Here is a 22,320-nt window from a genome sequence, read left to right on the forward strand (position 1 = left end):
CAGGTGGGAGCAAATGGTCTCAGCACTGTAATGGGATACTCCAGGGTGCTCTTGCTGCAAGGAGAGGGTGTGGAGAAATTCAGGTATGACCGGGCTGATGTGATTTCTTGTCAGGACCTTGCAAAATGGAAAGATCGTCGGAAAAGTTACACTTCAGATCTGCAAAAGAAAAAGGAAGAGAGGGAAGAGATTGAAAAGCAGGCTCTTGAGAGGTCTGACAGAAGCTCCAAGACATTCAAGGAAATGCTGCAGGACAGGTAAGGGCTGGACACCCCTCATGTTTGGAGACCCAGTGTCAGTAATGAAGGCTTTGTGGTGTTCACCAAATTTCAACTGCAATCAAGTATCTACAGGGTGCTGCTGACTCCAAAGCATTAAAATAATATTGCTGAAGTAGTAGTCATCTGGGTTAACAAGAGTGCTTAACATCAGTGAACAGGATTTCTTTGTTTCATATTGTACATTCCAATGCAGAAGTAGGAGGCTTTGTATTTGGTACAAAGATAAAACTGCTTTCTCTCCTTTAAAGTGAGTCTAAGAATGGAATGAGCAAACGCAGTCAGCTTTTACTTTGAATTGTATAAAATATAGCATAATTATTCTTTGAGTTTTAGTCATAGAACATAAATTATATGTTGGGAAATTTATAAAATGTGTTTATTTTTTGTGTTGTAACATAGTAGGATAAAAGTGAAATTTAAATTTCCTGTGAACAGGTGCTATGTGGACCTGGAGAATATTGATAGGTCAGGGAGAAAGCAAATATGCTTTAAGACTAATGTCAAAGAAGTAATATACTGCCAGGTGAAATAAACAAAGATCCTTTGTGTTCAAAATGCCAATGATAAAGAGTTTCATTCACTTAAATACAACAGTTAGTCTGAGAGCTAAGTACTCCCTACTGACTGCAAGATGAGGGATTTCATCAATGCTATAAATATGAACAGTAACTTTTAATCTGTAATTACTGTCCGTAGAATTCTGTCATGCTCCAAGAGACTATAAACTGATTGGATCTCCAGAAAAGCCTGTCTTTTGTGCTTTTTATTTATTTATCATCTTTTTGAGACAGGATTTCCCTGTAGCCCATCTGGCCTGGAACTCACTTTATAGACCATGCTGGCCCTGATTTCACAGAGATCACCTGCCCCTGGCTCCCAAGTGCTAGGATTAAAGGTGTCAGCCACCAAGCCAGGCTCTGTGCTCTTATTTATTTATTTTTTGTCTTTTTGAGACAGGGTCTCCCTGTAGCCCCAGCTGCCCTGGAACTCACTGTGTAGACCAGGCTGGCCTCGAACTCACAGAGATCCCCCTGCCTCTGCCTCCCAAGTGCTGAGTGCTGGGATTAAAGGCACGCGCCACCACACGCGGCACTCTTATTTTTATTCATATATTTAAATTTTTTTTTGAGACTGGGTTTCACTTGTAGCATTGGCTTGTTTGGAACCTGCTACAGAGTCCAGGCTGACCTGAACTCATGGAGATCTCTTCCTTCCTAAGTACTAGGATTAAAGGCTTGTGCTGTCATGCCTGACTCATTATAAATTTTATATAGCACAACTTTGGTGGGTTCAAATTGGTTTTGAGTTATTTATAGTGTTTTATTTTGGAAGACAAATTTGTGAATAAAAAGTCTGAAGAATCCTTTGTTAAATTTTGTTTCTTTTGTTATTAAAATTTCTGTTATGATTAAAAATATCCATTTAAGATATCTAAGGGCCCTTATATTTAAAAGTCAAGTTATCATAACCTCCCTCAGTTGAGGCATTAAAATAATTATGTCATCATAGTCTATTACTGTCATGCTGATTATTATGTCCAGTCAGTAACCATTTACACATTAGTTCTTGCCTTCCTGCTTCTTGGGCCAAATGTGTAACTTTGTGGTGACAGTGCCTTTCTCTCTGTGAAGGGAATCCCGAAATCAAGAGTCTACAGTTCCTAGGAGGAGGTTGTATTCTGATGATGTCTTGGATGATGAAGTGGTCCCTCCAACAGTGACTCTGTCAGAAGGCAGCTACCAGAGTGAGATAGTGGAAGAGAAGGGAGCAGCTTATCTCAGTGAGAATCCCAAAGAAGATGCCACAACTTTCACGAATAGACAGGACAGTACAGCAGCTGAAATGCAGCATCCTTCTAACAGCACTGCAGAAGAACAGCATCTGGACCTTCTGTCTTCTCAGCCTCCAGCAAATACACGAATGGAACAGACTCAGGTTTCAGCTTCTCTCCCCAGAAGCTACCAGAAAGCTGATACAGTCAGGTTAACATCTGTGGTTACAGCGAGACCTTTTGGCGCCCAGTCAAGGGGAATCTCATCACTCCCCAGATCCTACACGGTAAAAAATGCTGCAGGTTCATTTAATCTGTTCTCCTGATCATTGGGTTGGGGAACTTGTGCACAGGCCAGAGTTGTAGGTACTGGATGTGTAAAATGTAGATGGCACATACAAACAGCTTTCATGCCAATTTAGATCCCAGAGAAATTTATTGCTTAAAAACGGCTGTGGTACAGGGTTGAATAAACTTTAAAGAATGAGTAGGATGCATTCTAAGGCAGAGCATTTTTTCCTCTCATTTTTTTTCATATACGGCTATGTAAAGCATTCAGGTGAACGTTATGAAATTGCCAGCAGTCAGCTCTTTTTGACCTACAAAAGAGCAGTTTCATATGGCTTAATCTAAATTTGTCTTCACGTCATATATATGAGGTTTTGCTTTATCCTGATTTCCCACTTTAGAACTTGATGTTCTGAGTATGCTTTTATTCAGATATGTGCGTTTATATTTCTGTTAGGATTTTTGAATAATATAGGAGACTGAAGCATCCTTCTTGATACCAAAGTGGTTCCTACTGTGCACCTGACAGTTAACCTGAATAATGTAAAAGGAGCAATGCAGTCTTAAAAATCAATCATGTTTCTAGTCTGCTAATCTAGATCTTAAAATTCAAAATCTGGAAGAGAAGAAATAAATGTGATTTTAGAAAATTAAGATTTTTGAGATGATAGGCCCACATCTAAGAGTACTGGGGAAACGTAGACTCAATAGGCCTTTTAAATTTTAAAAAGACAAACAGTAGAAGACTTGAAGTTGGGGCAGTAAGTGGGGGAGAGGAAGCTGAACATGATCAAAATGCATTGTACAAACTTTTCTTGAAATCAGTAAAAATATATATGTGTGCAAAAATTAGAGTATTTGGGACAAAGGAAGCCTGCACGAATTAGCCAGGAAACCCCTGACCACTGTATTAAGGAACTTTCGGCCTATTTGATAACATAAAATTTAAACTTCTATGCTAGGCACCATTAACATAGGACAGTTTAAGTCAAGAAAAGTATTATCAAAATGTATTCTAGATAGGATAACGCTAAGGTATAAAATATTTCTATAACTTGATAAGGGAAGGATAAACACTAGAAATTGATGTAGAAAATGAACTGGAAGTGGAGAGGAAATTTATTGACATAAAATGCAAAGAAGCACACAGCCTCATTAGCATAAAGATCAGGTAAACAACTTTTCACCCAACAGATTGACAAAGATTTAAAATGCTCGTTCTCGTGTTTGTGAGGCGTCAGAGAAACAGGTTCTCATGTACCCTGTGATTATATTGTGACAATTTTCCTTGTAGAAATGATACATAGATACTGCATATAATAAAAGCTTTGATCCAGTAAATTTATGGAGAATCTGGGCTATAATATAAAAGCTCCAGTTATAAAGAGATACTGGAATTGGTTACAATATTTTTGGGGAATGAGGGAAAGCTTAAGTAATTTTAAGTATACATCAAATGAGTAAATGATTGATGGTATTTTGAACAATTGAAAGAACTAGTTTCGAGTTCTGTCTGTTGATCTGGAGTGATGTGAACAAGCAAAACAAGTTTCAGAAGTCTGCATATTAATGCTTTTATTAAAATAATTCTACCCACGTAGGTGCATATTTGTAGGTGTAAAGAAATGTATTCCAGGCTTTTCACAATAGTTACTCTGCTGTGGAAAGTATGTTACTTTTGTAGCTTTAAAATATTGAGTCCATTTTTAAGAAAGACACTAAAGCTAGCAGAATATCGCCTTTAAAAATGGTGTTTCCTATTTAGATGGATGCTGGATGGAAGTATAATGGAAATGTTGATGCTGCCAAGGGAACTCAACACAATTTGGTCAGCGCCCCTGCCCAGAAGCCTGATGCCAGCCAACTTGTTTCAAGCTCATTCAGTGAAAGAGAGGCAGCCACAGTAGAAGATATGGCAAGGGTACCGTCTCCTACACCCCCTTCCTCATCTCTCTCTCAAGACCAGGCTACCATTTCAAAAACAACACTCTCTTCAATGTCCGGTCTAGATTCAGTGTCTGACTCTGGAGAAGGAAGGACCTCACCACTGAGGGAGGCGTCAAGGTCCCAGGTGAGTTTAGGAGGGCTCGTTATCATCTGGCCCTGGTACCTAAGGATTTCGGTCTGGAAACAATCTTTCCAGCCTCTAGCTGTTATAATGCAGGTTGATATTCATATTATGCAAAATTCTATTATGGTTTATTTTTTAGCAGATCTTGGAGGAAACAGGTCCCTTCTAACTCTTAGGGGTTTTTATTATTATTATTATTTATTTAATCACCACATGATTAGAAGAAGCATTTCATTACAGCTTTAACATATTCAATAACGATTTCCAGAGCAAATATCCCAGATAACCCTCTTGAGATGTGTCTCTAGAGACTTGGTGGACCAGTCTCTCCATGGAAATTAACTGATCTTAAGGAGACATTGATACACATGATGGATGCTGGCCACTAGGGACACAGCATTTTGTTCTCTCTTAACCCTCTAGTGGCTTTTAATGCTAATTTGTACTTTAGAGTGGCCAGAGTTTTGAATTACTCCTTGTGTCTTGGTGGGAACATTGAGGTTTCGTTCCAGTTTGACAATTGTGATCCCTAACGTGTGGAGACTAAACATAATATGTCATCAGACTGGGAACGAATGGGAGTGTTTGTCATTTTTCCTGTTTAAAATCCTTACAGATAACTTTCAGGAGAATTATTAGGTTATAAATGTTCTTTTAGACTACATGTAAAACCTACTAAAAGTCTTTGTCTAGCAAACAAAGCTTAGAAAAAACAAAACAAACAAAAAAACCCCCAAACTCCTGTTAAGCAACTTGATAGCTGCATAAACCGCCTTAGCATGGAGAGGTTTTTATGGCTCCTTGATTTGGAATATGCCTCCCTGTGCCTTAGAACACATTTGTCTTTCAATGCAAAGGTTTAATATGTAACTTTAATAACATGTGAATAAAGTAGTTTTATGTGAAAAAGTTTAGTACAATATATTTATTTAGTTTTATTAGGTTTTTAATATGTGTAAAAAGCTTTTAAAAGTTTAAACTTTGGTTTCCTGACTGTAAGGCACTATGTGCCCAAGACACTTGGGAAATATAGGAATAACAATAATAATAATAATAATAATAATAATAATGTTTTAAAAAAAGAAATAATTATTGTTAACACTTAGGTAATTTTTTTTTTTTGAGACAGGGTCTCCCTGTAGCCCCAGCTGTCCTGGAACTCATTATATAGACCATGCTTAGACCATGCTGGCCTTGAACTCAGAGATCCGCTTGCTTCTGCCTGAGATCCATCCCGAGTACTGACAACCCCTTTAAATAGCAGGGGCTTTCCTTATCCTAGCTTAATACTTTTAAGTCACATCTTCACCTAGAGCCAGCTCTCTGGGAGTGTGGGAAGCAAACCCCCATCTTTCTCCCTGTTGACAGAGGTCCTGGAACTGTACTAACCAAGGGTAACTGTGTCCTCTTGGCTTTTGAACTAAGTATATAAGTTAGATAGCATTTCTTGAATTGGTCTGGAAACTGTACATCATGTTTAATACTGTTTCCAAGGGAAAAAAGAGAAAGAAGTACTGAGCATCATCCATGTGCTTTGACACCTTTTAAATACTTCATTTCATCTTCTCAGTAAACTTCAAAGTAGGTAGTATTATCCCTGTTTTTGCTGGTGAAGTACTTGAGATTTCAGTTATATGACTTCCTCAAGCTGGTGATACATAGGCCTGACTACAACTCCCCTGATGCTAAGTACTTTCCTCTTCTATATGAATGCTCACATCTCATGATTGACTTCTGTGTCATTAGTCACTAGTGCTGACTGATTTTATTTTTTATTTTGTTATTTTCTTTGGTATTTTGAGACAAGGTCTATCTGTAGCCACAGGTTGCCTGGAACTTGCGGTGTAGACCATGGTAGCCTTGACTTGGTCTCACAGAGATTTGTCTGCTTCTGCCTCTGCAGTGCTGAGACTAAAGGTGTGCACCACCATGCCTGGCTCTTAACTTTTGATTTGAGAATTTCATACACTGTATTTTAATCATATTCAGACCCTTCCCCCTCTCCTCCCCACCTTGCTACTCCCTTCATGTCCTCTATCACTATTTGTCCTTTTCTTTCATTTTTTTTCTTTTAAAGCTTATTGAGTCTAATTTGTGTTTCCCAAGTACTCTTGGATGTGGGTCTGTCCCTTGGGGTCTGGTCAACCTACCAGGCATCACACCAGTAGGAAAAACTGACTCGCTCTCTCCTAGCATCCATCAAATGCCAAAAGAATCTCAGCTAGGGCTGGGGCTTCTTGACCACCTCCCCCAACCATGCTGGGCCCCTGTCTTGCTTGAGTTTGCACAGGTCTTGTACATGCTGTCATAAGTGCTATGGGTTCATATGTTCAAACTACTCTATAGTGTCCAGACAACACAATTTCCTTGTAATCTGTTGACTTATTATTTGTTTTTATTTTATTTTATGTATATGAGTGTATTGCTTGCATGTATGTAAGTGTACCTGTGCATGCAATGCTGGTGGAAGTCAGAAGAGGGTGTCAGATTTTCCTGGAACTGGAGTTATAGACAGTTACTAGCCACCATGTGGGTGCTGGGAATTGAATCCAGGTCCTTTGTAAGAGCAGCCAGTGCTCTTAACTGCTGAGCCATTGCTCCAGGCCCAAGCTGACTTATTTTTACTATTGCTGTTTTCAGACTGTTAGAGCCAATGGGAATGGAAGTGCCTTGTGGTCTATAGAGCTACACATTTTTGGTCATGTTATATTTTGAAACAGGGTCTTGCTGGAGTCTGCCAGCATGCCTACTCTTAAAATCATTTTGAGGAAAGGTAGTATATGTTCGTAAAAACTTCCCCTGAACTGAATTTATTTGTGAAATGTGGAGCTTGTGTTCTCTCAGAAAGGCATGAGAGAGATACCAGCAATTTTCTGAATTGTTAGTACAGAAGATTGACTCTGATTTTCATTAATTCTCATCAGTGGTAACATGAAAATCTTAGTTCATCAATTCTGGAAAAATAATTTCTACTCTTGTGAAACCAAGCCATCTTTGTCTTTAAGTAATTAGAGTCTTCTTCTGGTTCATCATTCTGACAATTGGTAGACAATCTTAGGTTTCAGTGGGTACTTCTGTTCAAATTGTACCTAATTTGAGGGATATTGCTTTTATTTTAAATCCTGAGTCGTTGATGAATAAATGTTATTTTCTCTTTTCTGGCATAGACAACTGAAACCACTTTGGGTAGTTTATTAGTCATCAGAAATCTAGGTTTCCCTCAGTAAATTATGTTCTTGTTCTGTCTAGTTCAAAAGGTAATTCCCTATCATTTTCTGTAGTTCAGATCCTTTGTATAATATTGATTTGGTGAGAAAGTTGAGGTAGTAGAGATTCTACCTGAAATCATTGTTGTGTAGTTCATTTATGAACATAATTATAGTTATGTTCATATGTAAGGAGTCTTGGGAGTAATCCAGTAGTACAGAAAGCCAGGTATTTCCACAGAAATACCTCGGGGAATTCCAGAAGGAGGAGGCAACCTGGGAACCTGCAACCCTTCTACTTCAACAACCTTCACCTACTTTAATCATATACATATATAATATACACATTTACACACACATATACATATATACACATATATACATATATTCACATATATATTTACATACACATATGTATGTATATCTTGGGGAGGAGCCTGACTGCATAAGGTTGTCATTTGAAAGTAGAATTTCAACTATAAGAAACTTGAAAACCAATGTTCAATAGCATGTTTGGGTAGTGACTGGAATTCACCTGTAATTGTCCATACTCTCCTCTTTTTTGTTCAAAGGGTTGACAGGGCAGTCTGCCAGAATATACCCATGGGAAGGCTGTCTTCCATGTTTGCAGATCAGAAAACTGTCTATCTGTCCTTTTATTTGACATGCTTAGAGATTTATGTTCAACTCAGAACAGCCTTTGGGGCACAGTTCTGGTTACTATGCTGGGAGGCTCTTCTCTGTATGGCACAAGCTCATTCTCCTTCATCTTACACCCAGAGGAAAAGGAAAATCACTTGTAGTCTCCCACAGAATATTTTTAATGTAGTTTGAGACTATTTATTAAAACACTGTCCTGTCTTTTATTATTCAACTAAAAAAAATCCCCAATTAGTGATTTGAATATCTAGCCCGTCATTTGTCTCTCTGTCCTTATATAGCAGTAGATTCTGTACTTTCATTGGCTTCAATTCAGTTTTTCTGTGTGGTGAAGATGACCACTTATTTTCACTGAGTCACCTCTAATTTAAGTGGATGGTGGTTTTGGCTAAAGGGTATAACTAACCAGTAACTTTTTCTATTCTATTCTTAGCAAGGCTTTATTACATTCAGAGTAACCTTCATCAGACTGACTGTTAATATGCATTCTGACTATATCTGGATGCCTCTATTTAAACTGCTTTTCACAAGGCTTCTTGGTGGAAACTTGTTACTAACTACACTTTTTCCTTGCTTAAAAAACAAAAAAATTCCATTACCACAGTTGAGCATCAGTAATTACTTTATGAGAACTAGGATAATACTTCATTCAACTTTATTTTATTCCAAAGTGCTAAGTATTGTGTCTTACACAGAATATGTCACAATAAATGTATGTTGAACACATGCACAACTAAATAGTATTACGATACTTCCATGTGTTCATAAAGCTTAGCAACTGCTTGTTTCTGTATTCAATTCTTCCTTTCCTTTCTTATAATTCTTAAGTATTATACCAGTTTTTCTCAGAATACTGTGACTTGAATTTTGAACTTATGGTTAGAAAACATAGGCGGAGAAGCATAGGCAGAAAATGTTATTACTTGCTCCACTGGCCCTAGGTTCATGTTTAACTGACAAATTAAAATCAAGAGTTGGTAGTCTGTCTTCTGAAAAGTAAAGTAGACTTGGAAAGATTTTTTTAATAGGTGAATCTAAGTTATTTATGATTAGAAAGTAAAAAATAAAAGGCTAGTTTGATAAACTCATTACAGTTTCTACCTGTTGCTTACCTCAAATGAAATAAATGTTCTGAAAGATGCTTTAAAAGTTTAAAAATCATCTATTTATCGTGTGTGTGTGTGTGTGTGTGTGTGTGTGTGTGTGTGTGTGTGTAGGTCAGAGGACAACTTGTAGGACTTGGTTCTCTCCTTCCTCCCGTGTTTCTGAATCCAAATCCAGCTTGGATTGTCAGGATTGGTGGCAAGTGCCTTCACTCACTGAGCCATCTTGCTGGCATATGAATGGTATTTAAACAAAGACAGTTTACTGTGAAACCAAAATTTGGTTTAGAAAATAATTTAAGAAACTGCTGAGCAATTAGGATTTGGTTTTATTTATACCACATAAATGGTCTATAAATTATATTTGTTTGCATGGTGAGCAGAAGCCCAAGCTTTACTGATGGACAGCTGGTCCATAATATTACATGAATATGAAGAAAACATTTATTGATAGTAGACTTGCCTCTATTTTAGTGTAAAAATACTCTTTGATACTAACATAAAAAGTTTTATCAAACCCAAGGAAGAAAGAGGAAGCTGCTGCTTTGTCGTAAAATAACTCAGCTGTACTCCTTGGTGAAGCTTCCCGTCTTTCGTGGATAGGTTTTCCTCCATGTGGGTACCAGGGACACCTGACACCAGCGTTTCATGTTTCGTTTTCAGGATCAGTTCAGTGATATGAGAATCAGCATAAACCAGACGCCTGGGAACAGCCTTGACTTTGGGTTCACAGTAAAATGGGATTTTTCTGGGATCTTCATAGCATCAGTTGAAGCAGGTAAACCACAGACTTGACTTTATTGCTCTGTCTTCTTTGTTGTGCTGCAGTGTGGGGAAAAGTACAGAAAGTTCTTGCTTTGGTATGGGAGGGGAAAATATGGGAAAGATGCATCTCTGTGAATAAAGGAAATGCATCCTCTTCCCTGACACTAGTGGTTGGAGTTAAAATTACATATCATTTCTTTTCCTTGCCTAATTGATTTTAGTTTTGAAGAGTCTTGTTATGTTAGAGAATTTGTTAAAATTAAGCTTAATTTCTAGAAATGTTAATAGTACCTATTTGAAGATTCCATGTGAATTTTTCATGAGCAGTTGTGCTTTGTGGCAGGCATATACATGCTCTATAATAAATCAAAGGGGTGGGTTATTTTGTTTTATTTCATTGTGATGGATTGGCTTGAGGGTATCACACATGCTAGGCAGGTGCTCCATCCCTGACCTACATGCCTATCCCAGAGTGGCCATTTTTGAACATTGTTAGTATCTATTTGTTGCTGATTGTATCTTTAGGGTGTTTGAAGAATTCTGAAGAGGGATTAGTCCTCCCACACCCAAGGTTTGCCAGGTCAAACCCAGCAACTGCAAAATTTGTCCTCAAGAACTAAAATTATAGTAGGATTTATCATATTTGAGAAGAGGCTTTAGTTTATGTGCTTTGGCTGCATAATAGTGCGTGTTAGCATTGGTTCAAAATTTCAAGATTAACTTGTGAGTAGCACTTTAGTAGTAATATTGAGAAGTTTTAAGACTCTTTCTTTCTACTTCCTTCCAGAGTGCAAATTGATGCTTAATTAAAGTACACTATGTTTCACATTTTAGGATAGAAAAACAAACTTTTTCTTTGTCTCTAGGAGGTTTAAACATTTTTATTGAGCAGGTGAAGTTACCGTTTCTTCATTCAGTGTAAATGGAGATGCAGATTATGGAATAAAAAAATACCTTTGGTGCTTCATATGGTGGGGGACTCACATATTTGTTATCTGAAAAATAATTCTTGTTTCTTTACTGGAAACATTGAGAACTGGTTGAGATGAAGTCATTTTTCTTAAACAGCAAGGAGTAGGCCATGTGGGCTCTTTTTCATTTGATTGTTTAATTTATCTTACGTTATTTAGGTAGCCCAGCAGAATTTTCTCAGCTGCAGATAGATGATGAAGTTCTTGCTCTTAACAACACCAAGTTTTCATATAAGGATACAGAAGAGTGGGAGGAAGCCATGGCGAACGCTCGAGAAACTGGAAGCTTAGTGATGGATGTCAGGCGCTATGGAAAGTCTGGTGAGTGAGCCTCCCACTGTGCCTGGCTTTCTAAATTGGGAAACTGGTCTTTGGTCTTCAGCAAGTGGTTATAACAGTTTGCTTTACTAACCTTTTTTTTTCCATTTTGCTTGTTTTTCTGATTGAAAGCATTTTATCATTATGTTGGGACAAATCATGAGCACCGCCTCTGAGTATTCTGTCTTCTTCACTAGCAAATCTACTGAACTCTACGTTATTTGACTGCTTTACTGATGTGACTGAATGCAAAATTTGTCAGTTCTAGGCAAATGTATCTGTATGCAGGAGTCATGAAGCAGAGCCTTAGGAATGGCACCATGATTTAACTTTCTCCTGTATTGTAGCTGCACTGGTGCAAGTGGGAAGCAATTAGGTCGTGTTCTCATTTGTTGTCAGAGAATTTTCAGGCTGCCTTTTCCAGTATTACATTTCTGAATCCTACGTTGTGGTTCACAGGGGGAAGGGCATTAAGTGTCTCTAGACTTAAGACTGTTGAGGGCAGCTTATAATATATGTTGGCAGTTTATGGACAGAATCAGCACATTTGCTAGTCTTCTGATTACTACCATTGTTTTAACCTTTGTGTTTGGGGAAGGTGGTCTGCTGGTAAAAGCCCTAAAGTCTTCATGCCTTTCACACACTAGTTGATTTGTCTGTCTGTCTGTCTGTCTGTCTGTCTGTCTGTCTGTCTATTATGTCTGTGCATTCAGTAACTTTATTCTTTCCACTTCATCATCTATATGCACTCATTATTTGATCTTCATGTGCCAATCAGACTGGGGCAAAGACCTACCTTCCCTACCATTCACACGGCATAAAACCCTCAATCTCACCAGTATGGCTACCAAAATTATAGGTTCAGCTGAAACAAAGTGGATTGATACAACTTCAGGAATTTACAGCTCAGACAAATCTTCAAGTCTATCGACAACAACTGATTTCTCCGAAAGTCTTCAAAGTCCTGTAAGTATTTTTGAGAAGTGGGGATGCTTCTGCAGAGCAAAGCAACAACGAAGGTTGTATGTGGGGGAGGGAATGATTTCGTTGGGACCATTTTAATTCTATATAAGAACAGAAATAATTAGGTTATGTATATAGGCATACTAAAATGTAGTTTTGAATATATAGGACATTATTAATTCATAGACTATTGTGAGTTACACACTGGTAACATCAAAAGGTTCCATAATGCTGCTCTGCAGGGATTTCTTGCCATCATTGCCACCATCTGTCAGATCTTTGTGAATGTAGCAATTATAGAAAATTATATACTATAAATCATCTATGCGTTCTCTAGTCTTTATTGGCAAAATGTTGTCATTCTGCCCACCATAAAACCTCATGGAACATTTTGATTATTGTGTGAGTGAATCTGATAGATTAGATTGCATGCATGATTAACACATAATCAGTTCCATTAATTAATTCAAAGAGCGTAATGCAGACATCTAAGGGTCAAAGCAATATGTTTTCGTACAGGTTTTGAGAAAAGGTGTGGTTTCTATTTCCAAATGGAATTGTTCATTTGAATCAATAATTTAAACTTTGAGCTGATACTTATATATGGAAGTCTATAAACTTATATAAGGAAGTACTACAAAAATTTGAAGGAAAGATTTAAATGTTAAAGAATCGTAAATGTCTATTTTGCTTACTGATAAACATAAGCCTTCTGAATGGATGACTGTTTTATTTATCATGTTTCTTAGAATATTAATGACTGATTAAACTTAAGGTCATCCTTGCCTGTAGCTAGTCATTAATCCTTTTACAAGTACTATAGAATAATGAAAAAAAAATTGAGTTTTTACTGCTTGTTAGAAGCTGTGAAGAATGAATCAATAACCCGAAAACCCATCTTGTTAAAAGATATTTTCACTAATGAGAAATGCATTATTTAAGCCCAAAGTCCAATGGAGAGAAAGTTAATTAGCACTTTCATCCTTTTCAGTATACAAAATCGAAAGAAATCAATGGAATTCATGAGGAAACCAACTCTTTTGAATCAAAAGGTAAATATCACCCCTTAATTCCTTTCATTTGTTCCAGAAGATAAGTCATAGCTCTCAAATTCTGCTATAAAAATTAATGTCTGTAAGTGAAGGAAAACCGGATATGCTGCAAGTTGAAACTAGAAGACCAGTGTGCAGATCCAGTTGCAGCTAGGTGGAAGGGAATCCATTCCACAAGACTGCAGGAACTGCAAACACAACTTTGGCAGCTCATTCCGGAGCTGGGTGCTTATGTGCCTATGCCAAATAAGAACAGGTTTTCCTGAGGCCAGCAGCTTCCTGGCTGTGGTGTGTTGGCAGAAAGATCTTCATGAACCACAAAATGATGAAGTTTCCTTTTCCACTTCATTGTTCTGAAAGGGACGAGTGTTCACATGGCTCATCTTAGCAGAGAAACACCAATGGTCACAGTTGAGGTGATCATGCTAATTTGTAATGAAAAAAAAAGGCAAAGTATCCAGGATAGTATTGTTGTTCTCACTTTGTTCTTTCCTTTACCAATCCAGAAATAATTTAGCTACTGCACACCGTGTGTGCGTGATTTCTTAGGCATACAAGAAAGATCTCTCTGGTCCACATAGGCAGATATGAGACCAGAGGAAGATGCAATGTCTTTTACCATGAAGTCAGGCCACCAGCAATGGGGCTGAATTTGCTTCGGTGACTAAATACACATTGAGCAGTTTGTAAATACCCTGGGCGAAGCCAACAAAAGTTTGTGCCTTTCCTCACAATTTATATTTGTCATTCATTTCTAATAGTTGAAAGTGGCTATATTTTGATTTTATTAAAGTTGTATTCTTTATCAAAGGCGTTTTAAAACACGCATTGCTTATTTTTCTTCATGACACTTAAAAATCCAAAGAATCCCAGTCCTGTTCTGTCCATGGCCCAGGCAGAGTCAACTGATAAGACACCTATGTAGACAGTCGGACTCTGCAGGGTTGACCACCTGACTGCCTTCTTTAGATAAGTAAGCAGCAACAGTACTCACATTTTTATTTCCTGCTGTGGTCTCGTGACAGATCTATGGCAGAAGTTACACTCAGGTTTCTTTTTCTTTCTGACTGAACTCCATCTTTAAAAAAAAAAACTTAAGTCAGCATATTAAAGATCTTAAAATCTATTTATTCTAGTTCACAGATACCTTCATTTTAGTATTTGTTTTCATTTGATCTTTCTTAGGGTAGTATTTATTTTGTTATCCACTTTGCCTAAAGTTTTAAAATTCTTTCATCATGCTGTGCTAATGTTTTGGTAGAGATAATACTGGATTGATTAACCTAAGCCTTCATTTTGCTGAAGCTCTCTGATCCAGCGCAATGATGTGGACTTCATAGTTGTGAAAGTACAAAGCTGTGTACTAAAAATGATTAATAAAGTGTTCCTTTTACTAATTTGGGTGTAGTGTAGAATACTAAAATATGTGCGCCTGCCTTGAAGTAATCTGAATTTTCTATGGCTACTAGTTTTGTTATTTTAAATATAATATTGTTACAAATTGGAAAGGTGTATCAGGTATCATTGAATTTTCCAGTGGTAAGAAATTAAAATGAATGACATGGTATTTATTTTCTTATTTTTCAACTAGCATCAGAATCCATTTCTTTGAGAAATTTAAAAAGGCGATCACAGTTTTTTGAACAAGGTAAACCTCAAAGGCTAAGCATTCATGGACTTTCAGATGTTTGTTTTCACTCCCCGCTCTTCCTCATGGTCTGTGATTCTGGGCACCAAGCCTCTTGCATTTGGCTATAGTTATGACCAAGCAATGTAACCCATTTCCGTTCTTTCCCTAGGATCGTCAGGCTTTTCTTACAGTTCATGGGTCTACCTCTGTGGTAATGGGTCTTTGTGTGTCCTTTGTATAGCTCTTAAGGTGTTCTCTCTTTTAACTTTGTGAAAAAAAAAATAAAAACACTGAGATGCTGTTAAACACACCTGTCTTTCCATTGGGTAACAGTAAGAAATGAGGAATTTCATTTATGCCCTACTACATCCTATCAACTGCACAATGTTAGATTACACCAACATATATTTTGTCAACTTTTGAAAAACTGTCCTATTTTTGGTTGTGGAAAATGCTATTACTAAAGAACAAAGCTACTTGCAATTGAAATGATAGCTTTGGAGAGCTGATAATGATTGTTCTGTTGATGACAAAGTAAATTCAGCATTAAGAAAATTCAGTTGCCTCTGAGAATGGGTGCATTTTGAAATGATGTATATGTTGGTGTAGTTGGACAAAGCTGCCTTGAGAGGTGTGATGCATGTGACTTTTCTTCCTCTTCATGGCTCTCTAATGGCTGTCTCACTCTCATTAATGTGGTTCCAACTCTGATTTGCTATGAAGAATTTAAAAGCAATATCTAACATTTTAGATGCAATGTTCAGAGGAGGTTTACACTTATCTAAAATGTTGCTATTTCTTTTAAGATTGATGAAATGCTTCAAAATTTGCTTTATAATATCTACTGGGTTTGTGTCTGTTTTGTTAATTGCCTAATATTCTTCTTAAGACAGATTTTAAGGTCTCTCTGACTGTAAACAGAAAGAGCTTATTGGTTATCCTTAGTGCTTTTGAGTGCTAGTTTTCCTAAACTCTTTTCCTGTAGCTATTTAATTGAAGTGACATATACTCCTAATTTAAACTGGCTCAATTTTTTTGTCTTTTTCTATTCTAGTTTTCTTTCAATTTTCATCAAAAAGCTATTTCAGTGAATAACAGTTTTCTAAGTCTTAAAACAATTTTCTTTAAATAGTTATGTAAGTAAATAATTTTGTGATAGCTGAGGTTTCAGGAAAATTTCAAACTACAATAGTGTATTTTCTGAAGTTTTACTTTTCTATAAGTATACAATATATAGACACGTTTATACAAGCACTATGAAACTAAAAAAATAAGTTTGCCAGATGTGGTGGCACACACCTCTAATTCTACCAGTAGGGAGGCAGAGACAGGAAGACTGAGAATTCAAAGCCTGCCTGGGCTAAATAGTGAGACCCTGTCTCAAAATAATCATTTTGAAAATAGACCAGGCATGGTGGTGCAGAGATGTAATCCTAGCACTTGGGAGGTAGAGGCAGAAGATTAGGTGTTCAAAGTCATTACTGGCTACATAGCTGAGTTTGAGGACAGCCTGGGCTACATGAGACCCTGTCTTAAAAAACTAAGATACTAACTAAATAAATAGTGCCTGGCAATTTACACCTCAAAATCGAATACTTGTGTTTCAAAGAATAGAAGAGGAAAATATTTCTTGAGCTTGTTTTTTGCAATGGCATATTGATAAAAATTAGCAAATTAGAAAAAAGGCCTGGAAAATGAGAATTGCCACTGTCATATTGTTGATGAATATTTGCAATAATTGGAGTTTTGGAGATGTTGTAATATTTGATATCTTTCCCCCACTGCTAAGCCAATTTATGAAATACTGCTCGGTTTAGTAACAAATTTTGAACTCTCTTCAGAAAGATTCACTGAATCGGCTGCAGTCCCTCAAGTTTTAAGCACCAGTAGTCTACTTTTTTTTAACCAACTTTGCATTTGGAAGATGAGTACAGATACAGATGTAACTGACCAGAAAAGGATATACATATTGCTGTGTTACAAAGAAAATTGATGTCACTTGGTATACTGGTATAGAGATAGCTAGTGATCTAATTTTCTGGAAAGAATTATTTCATACAAGTAGAGACTCATACTGTTTTTCTTCTCTCCTTGCCCATGTGCTGTAATGCAGGAAGCTCTGATTCTGTGGTTCCTGATGTAAGTAGTATTCTTTTGTAGTTGGGAATAAGTAAAGGAAGCTTGGTGGAACTGTATTGCTACACTAGCATTTCCCATATTAAGATGCATAAAGTTGATCTGTTTATAGTACTTATATGCTGAAAAGACTGAAATTGAAATGTATAGCCACATCTTTTCTGGTACAGTTTAAGCAAGTGTGAGTTGAATAACTGATGCCTCTGGAAGTGGTTCAGTAGATGACTTAATGGATTTGTGTTATTCTGTGTTTGTGCCATAAACTGGTTAGCTTCCAGTTCCAACTCTCAGTGCCCCAAGTCGCTGGGCATGGGATCAAGAGGAGGAGCGTAAGCGGCAGGAGCGGTGGCAGAAGGAGCAGGACCGACTACTGCAGGTAGTGCCAGATGGTCTGGCTGAGCCATTGCTCTTCTCCGGTCCATGTCAACCAGTGTTGAGAAGCAAATTTGAAATGTGTAGTGATACCAGCAGTCTCATCACTAACACATCCCTTTGCATGTTGCACATTTTGCATTAAACCATTACTTTTCCATTTTGTAGAGTTCTGAAATCATCAGTTATCAGCCCTTATGAATACTTTAGAGACACAAAGGGCATGGTCAGGAGTGAGAGGTGCATATTCTGAGTCCTGACCCTTCAGTGGTAGATGAAGTCTGTTTTTGCAGTCAGTCTCCCTTACCATTAGCTGAAGGCTGTAAAGAGTTACATCAATGATAAAGGGTGGGCGTAAGTCTTGATCTGTGTACCTATCTTTCCTGCTACCTGCATTTTAGCTCATTCCAAGCTCTCTTTTGCTTCAGAGACTGAAATCTCATTGATTATATTAAAATAAAGTCACCGTCTTTAAAGGTTGACGTGAAGGTTTAGAGAAAGCAAAGTTGTAAATGGAGAATATTCTGCTTCACACGAAAAGTCAACCTTGATTAATTGTTATGCCGTATTTTCTCATAGGAAAAATACCAGCGTGAGCAAGAGAAACTGAGGGAAGAGTGGCAGAGGGCTAAACAGGAGGCCGAGAGAGAGAGTTCCAAGTATTTGGATGAGGTAGCACTGAAGCATGCCTTGTTAGCTTTCTTTCTTCTCTCTACCTTGTTGGCAGAACTAGCCAAGGAGCAAGACTCTTCCCTGTACCCACTCTGGCCTCTGTAGCTTTTTTTGAAATTAGAATGAGCTCCAGTGTGTTAGAATTTTGCTTTGGTGTATTTCAACCTCTCTCCTAGTTTTTTCTACTATTTCATCAAATAATTATTCTACTAGAACTTGGGAGGTCTTTCTCTTCTTAGACCTCAGTTATGTGTGTGGGATTTTTGGTGCTGAATCTTTATCTTCTTGGAATTCTGGGCTGCTCCCATTCACCTCATCTGAAACTCAATCTGTGTGAAATGGCACAGATGCAGATGGAGTTGTGTTTCTTTTTCCCACTGGCTGCATAGGAGTTGATGGTCTTAAAGTCAAACAGCGTTTCTCGGACCACCCAGGAGCCTGCGGTTGCCACCTGGGAAGCCAACTGGAGTGAAGGATCCAAGTCTTCCGACAGAGAAGGAACTCGAGCAGGAGAGGAGGAAAGTGGACAGCTGGGAGAGGATGATGTTCATGAGGACCAAAGACAGAAGCTGCAGGAACAGCTTATGCTTGAGCAGGAGAGGAAACAGAAGGAACTGCAGGCTCAGGAAGAGGAAGAGCTGCGGAAGAAGCGGGAGGCGGAGGCCCTGGCCGAGGCCGAAGCGCAGAAGTGCCAGGCAGAGAGGGAGAGGGAAACTTCAGTCAAAATATACCAGTATCGGAGGTCTGTCCACAGCTGAAGGGCACCAAGGAGTGTCAATAGGCTTGGCTTTGTTGTGTCTACCTTCATGCACCTTGTGCTTCTCCACCATCCTTGCTCTACCAAGCAGTTTAAAGGAGCCTTTGCACCACAAATACAATCATGTCACTGTAATTCCTTTAGTTCCTGGTATGGCTTCCTGACATGTTAAAACACCATACAAAATCCTTGACAAAGCAAAGAGGGGCTTATCTGAGCTCTGTCTTGGCCCTTTTTTGTAACCCTTAGCACTTAGACATTTACAGATGCACACTGTTAGACACATGGCCTGCTTTCCTCCTATGAAAATGCCAGCACTCTGCTCGGGCTTTTGTGTCTTTTGTTGCCTCTGTCTGCAAACATCTTTCCTCATGTCTCTGTGTGGCTTACTCATTTGATTCAAACTTCTGCCCCAACATCACCAACTTAGCCTTTCCAAAATATCCCATTTAAAGTACATGCTGTGTTCCCACTGTTTCTTACTGCAGTGACACTGACCTATTTATATGATGCCCGCATTTGTCACTTGACCTGCCTGTTCCAAGAAAATGTGCTACAAAGCCAACACATTTGTAGTCATAAATCCTTATCAGAACATGGAGGCCCGTGGTGTAAACTTGTAGAGTGAAATGTGTCAGTAGCAAATCTTGTAGTAGTAGTAGTTCTGTTTTCTGCAGTGATTGATTGAAATTCTTGTCTAGTTTTTAACCGTAGACCATTTTCATAGAGACTAGAATAATATTTTATTCTTAAGGAATGTATCAAAATTGGTATTTTGAATATATTTTCCCCTTTTAGACCTATTGATTCCTATGATATACCAAAGAGAGAGGAAGACTCTTCAGAGTTGCTGCCTAGTGACAGGTGTGTAGACCATTTCCTTTTATTTGGTTGATGCTAACTAGCTTCAGAACAGTGTTTCACAGCTCCCCTAGGTGATGTATAGAGCTACCGTAGCCTTTTGTATTGTGAGATACAAAGAGAACTTGTAAACTTGTTTTTTCTATCATTTTATTTTTGCCGTACAACAATTACCTTTAAACTTGGCTCATGATTTTGTGGGTCAAGATTGTGTGCTGAATTCAGTTGGCTTGGTCACACATCTGCTGCCAGGGAGCTCTGTTTTGAGGTGTTGGCTGGATGGCATCTCAGGCAATGAGAGTAACTGGGTCAGATGTCTTCCTCATCCAGCAATCCAGTCTTACATACATGGTACAGAAGAGACAGAAGTGAAGAATGACTGCCAACAGGGTATCTTGAGATCTAAGTTATTTCAAGTGAAGTCAAATAACTGACTCAAGTTAGGCATAGTGCATGTCTGTGCTCACAGCCTTCAGGAAGCTGAGGTAGAAGGATTACTGTGAGTTCAAATCTGGCTGGAGCACATAATCAAAACTCTGTCTCAAATACAAACAAAACAACAACAAACCAAAAAACATCCACAGAGAGAAGAAAAACTTTCTTTGTGGGAGGAGTCATAGAATTGTCCCTTTTTGATCACCCACCATAATGTTTTAATTGTATTTATTTGTTTTTGAGATAGGGGCTCAGTAGGTACCTGAGTAGTTAGGCTAGCCTGGAACTCACTATGTAGTTCTGACTAGCAATCCTCGTTCCTCAAACTTCCTAAGAGCTGGGATTACAAGTGTGCATCACCTCACCCAGTATAACATTTGTTTTAAAAAGGCATGAGCAATGGCTCAAGATTACCTAAAACTGATTACATTTCTATGGTCTGTGATGAAAATTGTGACTTTTCTCTTAGATAATTTGGTCAGAACCACTGGTCAGTTTTAGGAATGAAAATGGGATTTCACTGTCTGAACAGTTACAGATGTTTAATGTTTCTTAAACCATTATGCTTTAATTTTTTTTTTTTTTTGATCTTTTTGAGACAGGGTCTCCCTGTAGTCCCAGCTGTCCTAGAACTCACTATGTAGACCAGGTTGGCCCTGAACTCACAGAGCTCTGCCTGCCTCTGCCTCCCGAGTGCTAGGATTAAAGGTGTGCGCCACCATGCCCGGTGTGTTTTAAAGCAATTTTTTAAATGTTCTGCACTTTTGAAATCATGAAGGATTTTTGAACAGTTGATCTATAAATGTCCAGTATGGGATCACTAGCTTCTGTTTGCAGAGCTGAAATTCCTCCTTTAGAAAGCTTACCTTCCTTGTTAGATTTAAGGAAAGGCTTCCATCTAGAGGCAGTCAGGATGACTGAACAATGAAAAAGGAGAACAAGAGTAAGGAGGTAGGAATGGGCATACAACAGCTGGAAAGAAAAAGTCTGACCTATTTTATAATGAACCTATTTTATAATGAACCTCTCTGAGTAACTACAGTTCATTAAAATATGTATCTTTCTTTTTAAAGTTAAGAATTTATTTAGTGCTTAAAACATTCCATAACTCATTATTTTGGAGAAAAGAATTAAAATGCAGGGAAAGAAACTTGATTATTCCTGGAAGGTGGAAAGGCAGTGCTCATACAAAGGATGCACTGGAGGCTTTGCGAGTGCTGCCTGACATCTGGAAATAAGTGTTTTCTTCTGTGAAAATGCAAGTAGAATTATTGCAGATGCCTAACAATTGCTATACAACATCATGCAGTATAGGCTGTTGCATTGCCTACAGATATACATTGCATATATACGTGTGCATTTGTATTATTTGTACTATGTAATGATGCCATTTATGCAAGAAGTTATTACTATTTCTGAAGCTTGATGAACGTAGTAGAATGAGAAGGAAATGATTCCGTGGCCGTTTATAGACCTAAAAATATCTTTTTCAGATCCACTGGTACAGTCCATATGCCTTTACTAACTCTTTGGAATGCAAGGGTAGCATTTGGTGAATGACTGTTCTAGAGTGATCTCTGGCATCATAATTCCTCAGACATCCACATCTTGGTATGGGACAGTGTGGAGGGGGTAGGGCAGCCTGACTCTGATGATCTAGAGGCAGGTACTTTGTAAACCTGACAAGCCTGAGAACTGGCCTGGCGTGAACACTGACAGAGCTGTTCCATATCAGTCTTCACTGTTTTATAATCAAAGAGGAGGCTCTCCACATATGTGTCTGTTCCTAGTGTCGCTTCTGTTTTCTGCTAATTTGCACAATATGAAAAACCCCTTGGTTCAGAAATAAATTCAGGTCTTAGCAGACATAGGAAATAAGTCATTTACTAGTCTTTTCTAGTGCTTTTACTTCATACATATAAAAATATGTTCTTAATAAGGCATATTTAATATGTTATTTTCTATGTTTTAGGAGTAAATCCAGATCTACTACTGAACTAAATGACTA

General features: G+C 38.0%; 1 protein-coding gene across 1 annotated transcript in view; it reads left to right on the forward strand.

The window, feature by feature from the left end:
- Positions 1 to 22,320, forward strand: part of Lmo7 (LIM domain 7) — a gene marked incomplete in the record, with an annotated part of 227,110 nt that overhangs the window by 194,919 nt on the left and 9,871 nt on the right. Inside the window, 14 exon segments of the mRNA XM_029567275.1 lie at positions 115 to 257; positions 1,913 to 2,339; positions 4,106 to 4,411; positions 10,044 to 10,158; positions 11,276 to 11,437; positions 12,213 to 12,400; positions 13,389 to 13,449; positions 15,041 to 15,097; positions 17,193 to 17,218; positions 17,487 to 17,591; positions 18,167 to 18,259; positions 18,649 to 19,001; positions 19,815 to 19,880; positions 22,285 to 22,320. Coding sequence (XP_029423135.1) covers positions 115 to 257; positions 1,913 to 2,339; positions 4,106 to 4,411; positions 10,044 to 10,158; positions 11,276 to 11,437; positions 12,213 to 12,400; positions 13,389 to 13,449; positions 15,041 to 15,097; positions 17,193 to 17,218; positions 17,487 to 17,591; positions 18,167 to 18,259; positions 18,649 to 19,001; positions 19,815 to 19,880; positions 22,285 to 22,320 — 2,138 coding nt within the window.

The sequence above is a fragment of the Nannospalax galili genome, unplaced genomic scaffold, assembly GCF_000622305.1.
Source record: "Nannospalax galili isolate Female #2095 unplaced genomic scaffold, S.galili_v1.0 scaffold181, whole genome shotgun sequence".
In the NCBI taxonomy this organism is placed as follows: Eukaryota; Metazoa; Chordata; class Mammalia; order Rodentia; family Spalacidae; genus Nannospalax; species Nannospalax galili.